Raw genomic sequence first — 15,560 nt, 5'->3', positions numbered from 1 at the left:
GATCCATAAATGAGTTGCCTTTATTTGCTGGCATGTATAATTTTGCGACAACAACATACATGGGTAAAAGGAGTTAAGACACTTTAACAGGCCCTTGATTGAATAAACACTATTAGCAATGCAACCTAAGGAAATAAACAGAATACTACTAAAAATATCGATATCGTCACAATACTGACACGGCCATTTGTATCGGCGTGACTGATATTTGGATCGATCCTTCCACCGCCTCTTCTAGTCAGTCTGCCGCAAGGTTGCCCACCTACCACCGGGGGAAATAGAGAAAAAACGGTTTAAAAGAATGTTAAAATGCTTTCTCAGACGTTTCAACGGCCATCGAGTGATTGAAGAAGATGATCCTTTCCCGTTGTCTTGAGGAGGCCGTGCTGCTGCTGCTGCTGCGTGGGGGAGTGAGTGGGTCGCTATATCCTGTGGCGTTTCCTGTGTTTGTAAACTAGACGCTCTCGGGAAAAAAAAAAAAAAAAAAAGGTCGGGCGGTCGAAGCTGCAAAGGTAAAGCGCCATCCTTTTTATTCCTCTTTTCTGCATGGTTGTTTTTTGGAGGTGTAGTTTACCGGGTGATGTTCGGTTCAAACGCGAATGGCAGGAGACACTTACACGACATTTTAGCTTCGATGGTAGCCTGTTAGCTATGGTGGGGGCGGGGAAGGGGGGCTCTCCACGACGGCCATTATGGACGTCTTTATCGCCCCCATCTAGTCTTGAGTCGCGCTTTGTCTATTGCGACTCATGCACAAGAACCACATCATTTAATCCGACCGTTTCCAAGGAAATACTAGGGTTCGCTGTGAGTATTTAAACGTGTAAAGTGAGTAAAATGACGCGCAGTGTTTTAACACAGGAGTGGGCGAGGGCGCTATCAAACAGCTAATGGCTACTTGAAGTTAGCTTAGCAGAACGAGCGTCAGCCTTGGCCGAACCGCGAAGGCCCGCCTCACCAAAATAAAAATATCATATGTTCCCTAAACAAAAAGATGCTATAATGTAAGACATGCATTTCCATAGAACACTCGACAATAGCATTTATTTTCCTCGCTAATGTTAGTTGTGTAATTATATAGCTAGCCGTAACAACGGTAGCTAACCAAAGCTAATATATCTTAGCTTTCACGTAGACAAGTATGTTTTTTTTTTATTTACTTTCATGGCGATGATCGTTACCGATTACAATAGGACACGGATTAGAAAGTATGTTTAATATACTACGTTACTAAACCCATTGGCATTAGCATATAAAAGACACTTTACAATGATCTATTGAAATAGTTAAATTGTTGCTTCACATTGATGTGCTGTAATGGAAATATTCTATGCATGTAGTGCTATTTAGTAAACACGTGCTCAAACAGAATAATCGTGTTGCATTAAATGTTTATCATCACATTGTGTAGATAAACTAACGGTCACTTGTATGCTCTTTAGTGTGGATGCTTTATCATAACCCCTTGTCAACTTGTCCCATGCTTTATATGTTGTCAGTTATTACCATGTATGTCTGTTTTTGTCTATAGATGATACATTTACATATACATTTTAAAAAAATTCTAAGTACCGTATTTTTCGGACTATAAGTCACAGTTTTTTTTCATAGTTTGGGTGTGCGACTTATACTCAGGAGTGACTTATGTGTGAAACTATTAACACATTACCGTAAAATATCAAATAATATTATTTAGCTCATTCACGTAACAGACTAAACGTATAAGATTTCATCGGATTTAGCGATTAGGAATGACAGATTGTTTGTTAAACGTATAGCATGTTCTATATGTTATAGTTATTTGAATGACTTTTACCATAATATGTTACGTTAACATACCAGGCACGTTCTCAGTTGGTTATTTATGCTTCATATAACGTACACTTATTCAGCCTGTTGTTCACTATTCTTTATTTATTTTAAATTGTCTTTCAAATGTCTATTCTTGGTGTTGGGTTTTATCAAATAAATGTCCCCAAAAAATGTGACTTATACTCCAGTGCGACTTATATGTTTTTTTCCTTCTTTATTATGCATTTTCGGCCGGTGCGACTTATACTCCGAAAAATGCGGTATGATTATAGATGAAGACATGTAGATGACTTCTTAGTGGGACTAATTTTGACAGATGAACTCTCCTGTTAGTCTATGGATAGGTTGCCAAACATTATATTCATACATGGGTTCTTGTAGACATTGTAATTAATTTAGAATGCAGAGCAAGTGCAAAGTACTTTTAATGTAGAGCCGGGGTGTTCAAAGAGAGGCAGGGGGTACTTACAATGTATGTTTATACCGGTAACTATTTTCAGTTGTTGCCGATTTTATTATCTTAACCAAAATACATCAATATAATAAACTATCAGGTGATTGCATGCAATATGCTGGTGACAGGAATTTATACAAAGGTTTGTACAAAAACATGCACCTGGGGATAGGTTGATTGGCAACACTAAAATTGGCCCTAGTGTGTGAATGTGAGTGTGGATGTTGTCTGTCTATCTGTGTTGGCCTTGCGATGAGGTGGCGACTTGTCCAGTGTGTACACCGCCTTCCACCCGAATGCAGCTGAGATAGGCTTCAGCAACCCCTGCGACCCCAAAAGGGACAAGCGGTAGAACATGGATGGATGGATGGTTTGTACAGCTAAATAAATACATAAGTTCTAAATATTCCATCCATCCATCTTCTTCCGCTTATCCGAGGTCGGGTCGCGGGGGCAGCAGCCTAAGCAGGGAAGCCCAGACTTTCCTCTCCCCAGCCACTTCGTCCAGCTCTTCCCGGGGGATCCCGAGGCGTTCCCAGGCCAGCCGGGAGACATAGTCTTCCCAACGTGTCCTGGGTCTTCCCCGTGGCCTCCTACCGGTTGGACGTGCCCTAAACACCTCCCTAGGGAGGCGTTCGGGTGGCATCCTGACCAGATGCCCGAACCACCTCATCTGGCTCCTCTCGATGTGGAGGAGCAGCGGCTTTACTTTGAGCTCCCCCCGGATGACAGAGCTTCTCACCCTATCTCTAAGGGAGAGCCCCGCCACCCGGCGGAGGAAACTAATTTCGGCCGCTTGTACCCGTGATCTTGTCCTTTCGGTCATAACCCAAAGCTCATGACCATAGGTGAGGATGGGAACGTAGATCGACCGGTAAATTGAGAGCTTTGCCTTCCGGCTCAGCTCCTTCTTCACCACAACGGATCGATACAGCGTCCGCATTACTGAAGATGCCGCACCGATCCGCCTGTCGATCTCACGATCCACTCTTCCCCCACTCGTGAACAAGACTCCTAGGTACTTGAACTCCTCCACTTGGGGCAGGGTCTCCTCCCCAACCTGGAGATGGCACTCCACCCTTTTCCGGGCGAGAACCATGGACTCGGACTTGGAGGTGCTGATTCTCATCCCAGTCGCTTCACACTCGGCTGCGAACCGATCCAGCGAGAGCTGAAGATCCTGGCCAGATGAAGCCATCAGGACCACATCATCCGCAAAAAGCAGAGACCTAATCCTGCAGCCACCAAACCGGATCCCCTCAACGCCTTGACTGCGCCTAGAAATTCTGTCCATAAATGTTATGAACAGAATCGGTGACAAAGGGCAGCCTTGGCGGAGTCCAACCCTCACTGGAAACGTGTCCGACCTACTGCCGGCAATGCGGACCAAGCTCTGACACTGATCGTACAGGGAGCGGACAGCCACAATCAGACAGTCCGATACCCCATACTCTCTGAGCACTCCCCACAGGACCTCCCGAGGGACACGGTCGAATGCCTTTTCCAAGTCCACAAAGCACATGTAGACTGGTTGGGCAAACTCCCATGCACCCTCAAGGACCCTGCCGAGAGTATAGAGCTGGTCCACAGTTCCACGACCAGGACGAAAACCACACTGTTCCTCTTGAATCCGAGGTTCGACTATCCGGCGTAGCCTCCTCTCCAGTACACCTGAATAAACCTTACCGGGAAGGCTGAGGAGTGTGATCCCACGATAGTTGGAACACACCCTCCGGTTCCCTTTCTTAAAGAGAGGAACCACCACCCCGGTCTGCCAATCCAGAGGTACCGCCCCCGATGTCCACGCGATACTGCAGAGTCTTGTCAACCAAGACAGCCCCACAGCATCCAGAGCCTTAAGGAACTCCGGGCGGATCTCATCCACCCCCGGGGCTTTGCCACCGAGGAGCTTTTTAACTACCTCAGCAACCTCAGCCCCAGAAATAGGAGAGCCCGCCACAGATTCCCCAGGCACTGCTTCCACATAGGAAGACGTGTTGGTGGGATTGAGGAGGTCTTCGAAGTATTCCCTCCACCGATCCACAACATCCGCAGTCGAGGTCAGCAGAACACCATCCGCACCATACACGGTGTTGACAGTGCACTGCTTCCCCTTCCTGAGGCGGCGGATGGTGGTCCAGAATCGCTTCGAAGCCGTCCGGAAGTCGTTTTCCATGGCTTCCCCGAACTCCTCCCATGTCCGAGTTTTTGCCTTTGCGGCCGCTGAAGCCGCACACCGTTTGGCCTGTCGGTACCTGTCCGCTGCCTCCGGAGTCCTATGAGCCAAAAGAACCCGATAGGACTCCTTCTTCAGCTTGACGGCATCCCTCACCGCCGGTGTCCACCAACGGGTTCTAGGATTACCGCCACGACAGGCACCAACTACCTTGCGGCCACAGCTCCAATCAGCCGCCTCGACAATAGAGGCGCGGAACATGGTCCACTCGGACTCAATGTCCCGCACCTCCCTCGTGACATGTTCAAAGTTCTTCCGGAGGTGGGAATTGAAACTCTCTCTGACAGGAGACTCTGCCAGACGTTCCCAGCAGACCCTCACAATGCGTTTGGGCCTGCCAGGTCTGTCCGGCATCCTCCCCCACCATCGCAGCCAACTCACCCCCAGGTGGTGATCGGTAGAAAGCTCCGCCCCTCTCTTTACCCGAGTGTCCAAAACATGAGGCCGCAAATCCGATGACACAACTACAAAGTCGATCATGGAACTGCGGCCTAGGGTGTCCTGGTGCCAAGTGCACATATGGACACCCTTATGTTTGAACATGGTGTTTGTTATGGACAATCTGTGACGAGCACAAAAGTCCAATAACAAAACACCACTCGGGTTCAGATCCGGGCGGCCATTCTTACCAATCACGCCTCTCCAGGTTTCACTGTCGTTGCCAACATGAGCGTTGAAGTCACCCAGTAGGACAAGGGAATCACCCGGGGGAGCACTTTCCAGTACTCCCTCGAGTGCATCCAAAAAGGTTGGGTACTCTGAACTGCTGTTTGGTGCGTAAGCACAAACAACAGTCAGGACCCGTCCCCCCACCCGAAGGCGGAGGGAGGCTACCCTCTCGTCCACCGGGTTGAACTCCAACGTGCAGGCTTTGAGCCGGGGGGAAACAAGAATTGCTACCCCAGCTCGTCGCCTCTCACTGTGTGCAACGCCAGTGTGGAAGAGAGTCCAACCCCTCTCGAGAGAACTGGTTCCAGAGCCCTTGCTGTGCGTCGAGGTGAGTCCGACTATATCAAGCCGGAACTTCTCTACCTCGCGCACTAGCTCAGGCTCCTTTCCCCCCAGCGAGGTTCTAAATATTATTTTTTATTTATGAGGGGGTGGGCTGGAAACTGGTGAGGGTCAATAAAAAGAAAAAAAACACAAACTATGAGCCAATAATGACCCTGAGTCCGCACTTTGGACACCCCTGCCTTTAGTAGAGTACATGTTGCTGGAAGGCAAGAACTGTTGCTGTTGTTATGCCGTGTTTGTCTATTTCATCCACATCCTCCTTTTCTTCAGTTTTAATGCTAGATGAGTGAGGTGGGTGTGGCTTCTCACCAGCCTGACCATCCTGACTGACTGACGGATCTCTGGATGACCTTGCCCCCACCCCTGTCCCTGCGCTCACACACACCGTTACCACAGCAATGTCACATCTGCCCAGCAGCTCAGTCCGTGACCATATGAAATGGGTTTGTTTCTGTTCTAGAACACCAATGTGGTTGCACCTAACTTTGAATGAGCTGTCTTGTGTCACTCAGGATGTTGTCGTTTACAATTAGCTTCATAATTTTAGAAGCAGCTTGTTCAAAGACGTAAGAGACGAGTCATTTGAGAGATTATTTAATCTACGCATTTTTAATTTCCCCCAGGCGGGTCTGCTTGGCTGTGAAGCTGTGCTGTCCAGCATGGCTCTGATGCAGGCGAGCACCATGGCAGCGCCACCCAAGAAGATGATGGCTCCACTTGGCCATGCACCGCCACAGAGAGACGGACCTGACCGTGCTCCCCAGAGTCACATGATCCTCCCATCTGGCATGAGCTGTCCACCACTGGTTAGGACTGACCGGGATTGGCACTCTATGAATGCTACCTTTGTAATATTTTTCAAAACCTGCATGCACATTTATGAACAGTTTTGAGGCATTTCTTATGTGTTTGTAATGTTTAGTTTCAAGAAGCTGCAATGTTTTTAACTGATATTCTCTGTGTGATTTTAGCTGATCCGGAAGGAAGGCGATTTCCAAGCTCCGCGTCTGCTGGACGAGAAAGACATGAGGACCAACGAGGACATGCAGCAGAAAAAAAAGAACAGGAAATCAGTGGCGCCCTGTAAAGTGAGAGAACAAGAGGGAAGGGGAGGGAAGGTCAGTGGCTGTGATCGCAAAACAGGGAAGGGTCTACGCGTGTTCCTTTTACCGACAGAGAGCTGGTAGCACATGCTTTGTTCCAAAAAACTTGTGGAACTTCGTTGAAAGAGTGCCCCTCTTGGGACTGTCCATAGTCTGCACATTTGTTTGTGTGCGTGGGGGTGGGGGGATGAGCGCAGGGAAGATGTGGAGGGGGTGGAGGATCTCGAGAGGAAAGAGGGGGGGAGGGGAGCAGGGCGAAGCGGTGCACAATAACGACACTTGTGTGGATAACAGGGGGAGCAACAACAGGCCTTTTTGGAAGGGATTGTTAGTTAATTTGCATTTAACTCTAAAAGAGACAAAACATTGAAACAGTACTTTGCACTAAGGCCATACTTACTATGATAATCTTACCGTGCTTGGTCCTACTTAACTAACATCTAAAGCACAGCATGATTGCCGAAAATAATCCAAAAGTCAAAGCCATGACTACAGTCGCGTGCGTAACAAGGGTGCGTCATTTCATTAATGCGATCAATCCTCTCGCAGGTATTGAATTAATGACAACTGACACCTTTCACATAATCAGAAATATGCAAAACAAGAATGCAAATAATCCAGAGCCATAGATATTTAGGGATGGGTATCGTTCAAATTTGAACCGATATAGTATCAATTTCCAGTACCTGGGAATCGATTCTGGTACTCAACGGTACCGATTTGTGTTACTTTTGTGCGTGTTGATAAATGTTAATTGTTTGATCATAAAAAAATATTTTTTATTCTAACATTTAAAATGAGCTGATTATCGTAACTGCTGTCACCTTTTTATAGCTTGTTTTCTTCAACATTTGAGTGTCATTTGCAATGCTGTTACATTTCGAAAACATTAAATGGCAGCACTGTATAGGCTATCTATGGTATGTTGTCTAACGAGGAAGTAGCTTTTTCCAGGAAGTCAAGTGTGATGTTGTGCCCTACAAAATGTTTATATTGTAATTATAGTGCTTATTACACACCAGCTGTTTGGTTGTAACATTCATCTTGATTGTAGTTTTCATTACCAAATTTGGAGATGTTGAAATCACCATGTAAAATCGCTAATTCTAATAGTAGCCTGTCTATGGCAAATCCAATGTAAAACTAGCTCATTTTGGAAGAGTGGAGCCTTACTTTACGTTTGAGTATTTATACATGCTTTGTTGGTGTTGAAAACTGCATCTTTACTTAAAATGGGTTCGGCTGAGTGCTGCTTGAGTGATTGTTTACGTGAGGTAGTGTTTAGTCTGCAACCGGACGTGACAAGCCTGCAACCGGATGGTCAGAATATGGCACCGTTTGATTTACTGAATTCGCTACCCATCCCTATCAATATTGCAGTAAATTGTATAATAGAAGTGGTGTAGGTCCCTATGAAATCCCTTGTATTTTTTCAAAATTTTGTTTAAATGTTTTAGAATTGTTTTTTTTTACCACCGTATAATTTTGGATTATTTGTGTAATGCATAACATTTGATAAAATGTCAGTTAATTAAATGCAAAAATCCTTACATTTATTGGTAAAAATAAATGTTTGACCTTTTTTTTTTTTACGGCTGCTGACCTGTCCATACATAGAACTTGCATCGGTCGTGTCGTCTGTGAGATGTGTTGCAGGAGTATGGGGGACCTTCAGTGGTTTGTTCAAAGACTTAGCGGGTAATTCACATTTTCATATGTCAATTTCTGTGATGTTTCGCGTTTAACAGTAGATTCCGTTTTTATTGGCCAATTCCGTGTTTTCGTCCGCGATTCTGTTGGTTAGTGATGGGACAAGCAAATGCTTTTATAGGGCTGCCAGAAGAGGGATTCATGCCAAAGTCTGGCCTAGTGAGTACGCCCTAACAAAATAATTAGACCACATGCAAACAGCCATAATCGTAGTGTATATGCGTGGTGCAGTGGTGGGCGTTGGTGCAAGAACAATTAAACAGTTATTCATTACTGTCCTCCTCAGGGCACAGGTGGAGATGAGAACGGTCCATCTTCCAAAGTGCAGAAAAACTTTATTTGTGACCACTGTTACGGAGCATTTAGGAGCGGCTACCACCTGAAGAGACATATCCTCATTCATACAGGTATGCTTCATGCATTGAACAAACATTCTTGAATACTTAGCTGAAATTGTCTGGAGATTGTAAGCACTGTCCTGTAAGGTTTACTGTAGCCTGCTTAAAAACCCTTGTTTGGTCATAGGATTTTGCCTCACAGCTTTAGTGGTTTCTGTGGGAGCTTGAACTAAAACTGGTGCTCTTCGGTTTAGGGGAGAAGCCGTATGCTTGTGCCGTATGTGACATGAGGTTTATTCAGCGTTACCACCTGGAGAGACACAGCCTCATTCACACGGGTATGCGTCTTTTAACCGTACCCATATTACATACAGTTTATCCTCCATGCTACATCTGTAGTTTTGACACTTGAAATAATGGACGGATGCTCAGGGTTCATTTTGTCTGTGGACAGTAATTTCCAACAAAGCCACCCCCAAAAATATGTTCAGCCCAAAGCATTTGAAGCAGAATATATTACTTTTGTTCTGGTCCCACAACCTCAATTAAACCTGCTCCATACCATGTAATAGTACAGTGCGCTCCATCAGTGACAAGTCAACTATTAAAAACTCTTGCTGTTAATCAGATCCCACAATATTATATTCCCAAAATGAGTTGATTTTATTTTCCAAATTATATCCACATTTCTGCTTATGGCAGAAAATATGTTTCTCCATATTCCGTCATTTATTATTGCATTGGTTTTCTGTGTATTCCTAAAGTTGGACAGCCTAAAAGAGTATTTAGTAAGATCCATTGCATCTGTACAAATTGCCTCATATGGAGAGAACATGTGATATAATAAAACAATTAGTATAAGAGCTGCTTAAAGTACTGAACTGTTACTAAACGATAATTGGGTTCTAATTAAGTAAAGTTTAATAAGCAAGATTTCTTGATGATCGACTTGAAACTGACTCTCGGACACCACTGTTTATATGGAATTATGCAAAATGTGCAATTTTATAGCCTATTTTCATAATGGAATCATTGCATGGACATCAGAGGACTATGTTTAAACATTAGTATTGGTCTTGAGTTTGAATTGTTCTATAATTGCGTTTTGACTTATCACCTTTTTTTTAAATTTAATTGTTTTAACTGAAATGATCAAGTCGTTTTCAAATGTGAATAGTCTCACAAAATGATAGTAAGCATTCCACAGGACTTGTATTGACTTTTCAGAGAGAGGCCCGAGCATTAAAAAAGATTGCGATGATATTGACATTGGAGCCTTTAGTATTGGCTGATACCAATATTGATCCAATAGGTATTAGCACAAATCATACATTTATTTTATAGTGTGTAATGTTAGAAAAGGCTTTATCGTGTGAAGTCACTCTGAGAACAATGGTAGGTATGAAAAACGCTAACCTACTATTATTATTAACTGTCTGGATGCTGTCTTTAAGTTGAAGCGGAGTGGTATTGTTTTTTTGTTTTTTTTGTGACACCTAGTGACCAGTATAATTTGTTAAGTTAAGATCAGGACGCAGTAAGTTGTATGATGCGGATGCTTTTAAATATGCTTCTGCCTCGGAGACTTTGTAGTATGTAATATGCAAACACTTTTTTATCAAGACCAATTTTATGTTTTAGACTGAAATATTGTTCAAGTAAGGACACTTATTATGTATGTCTAGCTTGTGTGTTAGTTTTAGTGAAGCTGCTAGCTCATAGCCTATAGTCTACCTTGTTTACCTTTTTGTAAATGACTTTGCTGAAACAGACCACTATCACAATTAGATCCCTACTCTGCATTAGTCATCACTGTCCATTTCATAGGAGCAGATCCTGTAACATGTTCAAATACACCATCATTATCCTTATTTCAATCAAGCAGCATTTGATTCATTTTTAGGGTGACGTGTATGGCGACATTGCTTTTCTTATTCAATTTGGTGATTTATTTTTAATGTATTGTTGGTAATTATGATTATAAATAATGTCTATCAAATATTTATAGTGTTATTCACTAGGGTAGGTCGTGGTTTTTGTGTGTGGTTAAAATTGTTGGCTGTTGTCTGGTATAATGTAGCGGTTGTATAGACCTTATGATTTATTGTAGATGAACCTCTTCAAGGTGGTTGCCTGGTGTAGTCTGTCTGAGGTAGAGTTTGCTTGTGTGTTGCATTTAGTCCTTTGATGTCCACCTATATTCTACATACACATTAATGGCTATAGCTCATGTGGCTGAACTCTGATTATCTGCCTTTTTGGTTCGGGTTTCCTAAAAAACGCTGTTGTGCGTTAGGGTGGCAATTGAATGGCAGGCTTTAACATTCTGGGGCAGGTCATCACTTTGGATTCATTCCATGAAACAATCAAAATACATTTAAACAACACCCTTTTTAAATGTAAAAAGCCCATTCATCATAGCTAGTATTGGTGCAAATGTGTCTGCTGCAGCTGGCCAGTGTGATCGCTATCTTCCGCGTGTCTTTGCTGTCTTGCTGTTGCTGCTGCTGCCTTGTGTCTCGTTCACGCATGCTTGGCTCACATCCTATGGCTGCTTGTGTGTTGTAACTCCACACAGAACATTAACTGAAGACACAAAATTGGACCTAAAATCTAGCAAAAATTTCAATGATTGTCCTTTCTACTACCAGAGCAACGTACGTGGTAGCTAATGTGTTACTCTGTGTATGTAGGGGTGAAGCCGTACGCTTGCTCCATGTGTGACATGAGGTTCTTCCAACGCTACCATCTGGCAAGACACAGCCTCACTCATACTGGTATGCGTCTACTTACATGAGCTCATCTCATAAATCCACTTCTCAACAAGTAACATTAGCATAGTGACTTAGTTTACAGTTTGATCGATGTGTTAGATTTGATATGTGAGGAGAAAAAAAGATGTATCCAGACATGTTAGGACAGCTAAATCTAAGATGTAAATGTATTTACTCAACGTCAGCTTTTCCCTGGCTAAATGCTCCTTTGTTCTGCGAAATTACTCCTTTGTCACTAAAGCAATCTTTAAACACAATTTAATTTTGACTAAAAGTATTTGTGCATATAATTACTACACACAGCAAATGATAGTTCTCTAAGTTACATGGAGGACATCTTGATGTCTTAGAAGAGCGCCTGTAAGGGAAAAGTTGATTGATTTTGTCTGTTTGTAGCTAATATTGACATACTTTCTGTGTGTAGGGGTGAAGCCATACGCTTGCTCCATGTGTGACATGAGATTTTTCCAACGCTACCACTTGGCAAGACACAGCCTCACTCACACGGGTATGAGGTTGCTCTTACTTGCTACATTTCAACGCCACATACCCAACCTACTAGTAATGAACTCTTTAATTTCTTGGCCACTTGAAGTATTATTAAAATGATCTGGGCCTTTTGAGTAGTGCTAAGTTGTTACTGTTTTTCATCATTACCCTTGAAGTTGTTGTTGCAGAGAGTTGTGGCCAATGATTTGCCATCACTTTGATTAAGTACCCCTCATATTGTGCCATATTATAAAAAACATAGCTATAATGCGGGAAGTGTCATGTACTTGTTCCACTGCCTTTGGCATGTCTGGATACATAATAACTGGGTGTGCCCTGTTGACTTCAGTGTGGTGTTTTTTTTGTTTTGTTTTTTTTACAAAACATTTTTGCTCTGTGTGTGTGCAGGGGTGAAGCCATATGCTTGCTCCATGTGTGACATGAGATTTTTCCAGAGATACCACCTGGCGAGACACACACTCACACATACGGGTACATGTTTTCAACCTCTCTCACTTTATAACACCATAGAGTGCCCTAAGTGTATAGGCCTCACCCACCAGCCCCTTTTCCACTGCACGGTAGCCACACTGCTCACAACAGCTCTACTCACTATTTGTGCATTTCCTTCATTAACGTTAAACCAGGATTTATGACTAGCATTTACAACAATAAGCATACTTGGATACTCTGCAAGTGCAACTTTACTGCAGCAGTCCGTTTTCCTGCTAAACAGTCACATTTCTGTACGAAAACCTCATATTCTCCTCTTTTATTGTCTATTGTGTGCGCGTCAGGATTGAAGTGAGAAACCGACCACAACCAAGTCAAGTAGAGCCAAGGCGAGCGGTGTAAAAACCGTAAATAAAGCATTAGAAAAACATAGACTTCAATCTCTTTTGATAATTTTTAAGTAGTAGCTCTGTTTATGGATTAGTTCAGTCGTGTGACTCAGACCTTCTTAGCTGTTGTAGTGTACTGGTATACTGATCATGTCATTATTTTTTGTTCATAGTTGACAGGAGCACTTTAATAAAGTTTGGTACTGTATGCATTCAGGGGTGAAGCCGTACGCTTGCTCCATGTGTGACATGAGGTTCTTCCAACGTTACCATTTGGCAAGACACAGCCTCACTCATACTGGTATGCTGCATTTGTTCCCCTCTCATTGCAACACCATGAAATATAACCAACCTACAAGATGTCCTAACTTTTTCTTTGATGTAATTTTTCCTGCAATAACATTAGTTTATAATTGGTGGGAAACTCCCACTAAAACTTTAGGCTTTGTTGGAAAACTGTCCACTGAAAAAGTGACCCCGTTTGTGGATTAACACTAATGATAGCATGTGTATCATTGAGCACAATGTGAAACGATCAGGAACAGGCACATTACACAACAAAGATTCAATGGCAGGCATCTTTAGTTACGTTTCTTCAGATTTAATGGAGGAATTTTTGACCCTTTGACCAGTGAACTGGTGTATTTATATAGGCTTCATGTTAAAACCTTTGACATCCAACTGTTGGCATTGAGACCAAACATTATTAAAGTAGCTCCGAAGTATTTGTATTGAGCTCCGGTTCTTGATAATATCCACACATGCACCTATGTTTATGATGTCTGCACAATCTTTGCGGTGTAATGTCTTCTATAAATTCTGTTGAAAAGCATGCTGTTTTTTTTTTTTTTTACGTGACACTTTGAGTTTTGAAATGAATCTCACCTTCTTGTGTTTAATCCAGGGGTCAAGCCATACGCTTGCACAATGTGTGACATGAGGTTTATACAACGTTACCAACTGGAAAGACACAGTCTCACTCACACAGGTACGTCATTATTTCAACGTCGCCTGTTTTCCCTGCGACTCTGCTCACACTGTCGGGTTAACATGACTTCCTCAAAAATGGATTGCCATCCGTCTCAATAAAGATGTAAAATAATGTCCTTATAGCATCCACAATGTACTTGTGCTATTTGCGCATTTACATGTACATAAAATGATAAGGCACTTGAGGTAAAAATACTATTGTCTTAACCTAAAGTGATCTTTAGATGCATGGCTTTTACTATAGATAGCTTTTTATGTTAACTTTTTTGTGTAGTCAAGTAGGGGTGTCCCGATATAGACAAAACCAATTATATTGGCTTTCATCTAAAATCTCAGATAAAAGCGCCATTTACAAAAGGTAAACATGGTAGGCTACGGTACTAGGAGCTTGTAGCTACACAAAAGCTAAGTACACAATAGCACACAAGCTAGACATACCTAATAACTGTCCATTTACAAAAGGTAAACATGGTAGGCTACAGGCTACTAGGAGCTTGTAGCTACACAAAAGCTAAGTACACAATAGCACACAAGCTAGACATACCTAATAACTGTCATTTGTCAATATAAACAAGTATCAAATAATTATTTTTGCCTATAACTTAAAGATAAAGTCTCCAAGGCAGACGCGTATTTGAAAATAATCAGTAACAAACGTGTCTGCATCCTTCAATTGACATTGTTAAATAATTTACTGAATTATGCTGACCAATAGGTGTCACCAAAAACACATTACCACTCCCCTTTTACTTCAAGAAAGCATAAGTCCTTTCCGAACGGGTATTAAAGTACCAGTAGAGTTGAAAGACAAGTTGACATTATATGCTTAATTAATTGTGTTTCATTGTATCCATTAAACCATATCCAATCATATTTACAATCCACAAAATATGTAAAAACACAGTTTAAATATCACAAAATGCCACGCAGTCAGGCAGCCATTTTGAATATTCCACTCCGAATACCTTCGGCTGTTTCCAGAGGTTGACGTCACAACGGGAATGCTTCTGCACTCTCACCATAGTATCAGATCAGTCATACTGGAAATATGCAAAAATTAGAGAGAGATATGCTGTATCATTCACAATCCCTAAATAGGACATGAACACATGTTTTTTTTTTAAACATTTTCATGCATTCTAAGTCATAAATAAATAAATATATAAAAAGTTCGCTAACGATGTAGTCAATGGAGGGCTCTCTATTTTGCCCACAAAACCCTCTAATTAACCATCCAAAACCCGCCAACAATACTCTTTATACATATTGAGACCTGAATGATAACCGAATATTAGCGATGTTGTTATTATGAGCTCTAAAGCAAACAAACTAATTCTTTGCGGCGCAACGATACAGACAGCTAAGTAGCCCTCGGCTGCCTTTACTGCGTGCCGGCAGCAATGTCCTGCTGCTCGTGTCACGGCTCGTAAAAAATATTCTAGATTATGAATCATGACTCTCATCTGGATATTATAAGGATTTAGCCTTGAATCTAGAAGCTGTTCATTTGTGACATTCAATGTATACCCTGAGATTAAGACAAAGAACCGAAGAGGGTGTCTGCAGGGAGACATTCTTGTTAACCCTTTGTGTGCATCATGATTAGTTGTTCATCTAAACAGGAAGATATGAACATCCTATCAGTTGTCATCGAAATAAGAATAGATATTGTACAGTAAGATATCATTTTATTATGTTTCTAGTTGGAGTGTCCACCCTGAGATCGGTAGGTTGTGAGTTCAAACCCCGGCTGAGTCATACCAAAGACTATAACAATAGGACCCATTTCCTCCCTGCT

General features: G+C 42.5%; 1 protein-coding gene across 13 annotated transcripts in view; it reads left to right on the top strand.

Annotated features, from left to right (window-relative positions):
- The first annotated feature begins 200 nt into the window (after positions 1 to 200).
- znf740a (zinc finger protein 740a) overlaps positions 201 to 15,560 on the top strand; it is a 33,138-nt gene continuing 17,778 nt past the window's right edge. For 2 of the 13 annotated variants that reach the window (XM_061923697.1, XM_061923693.1), the window contains exons 1-8: positions 519 to 807; positions 6,140 to 6,364; positions 6,488 to 6,634; positions 8,616 to 8,736; positions 8,922 to 9,005; positions 11,361 to 11,444; positions 11,866 to 11,949; positions 13,677 to 13,760. In XM_061923697.1, coding sequence (XP_061779681.1) covers positions 547 to 807; positions 6,140 to 6,364; positions 6,488 to 6,634; positions 8,616 to 8,736; positions 8,922 to 9,005; positions 11,361 to 11,444; positions 11,866 to 11,949; positions 13,677 to 13,760 — 1,090 coding nt within the window. In that variant the 5' untranslated portion in view covers positions 519 to 546. The other 11 variants (XM_061923694.1, XM_061923698.1, XM_061923696.1 and 8 more) reach the window with 11 other exon arrangements.

This window comes from Nerophis lumbriciformis, linkage group LG28 (genome assembly GCF_033978685.3).
Source record: "Nerophis lumbriciformis linkage group LG28, RoL_Nlum_v2.1, whole genome shotgun sequence".
Taxonomy (NCBI): domain Eukaryota; kingdom Metazoa; phylum Chordata; class Actinopteri; order Syngnathiformes; family Syngnathidae; genus Nerophis; species Nerophis lumbriciformis.
The sequence above is the reverse complement of the archived record's forward strand: the minus strand, read 5'-3'. Positions and strand labels throughout refer to the sequence as shown.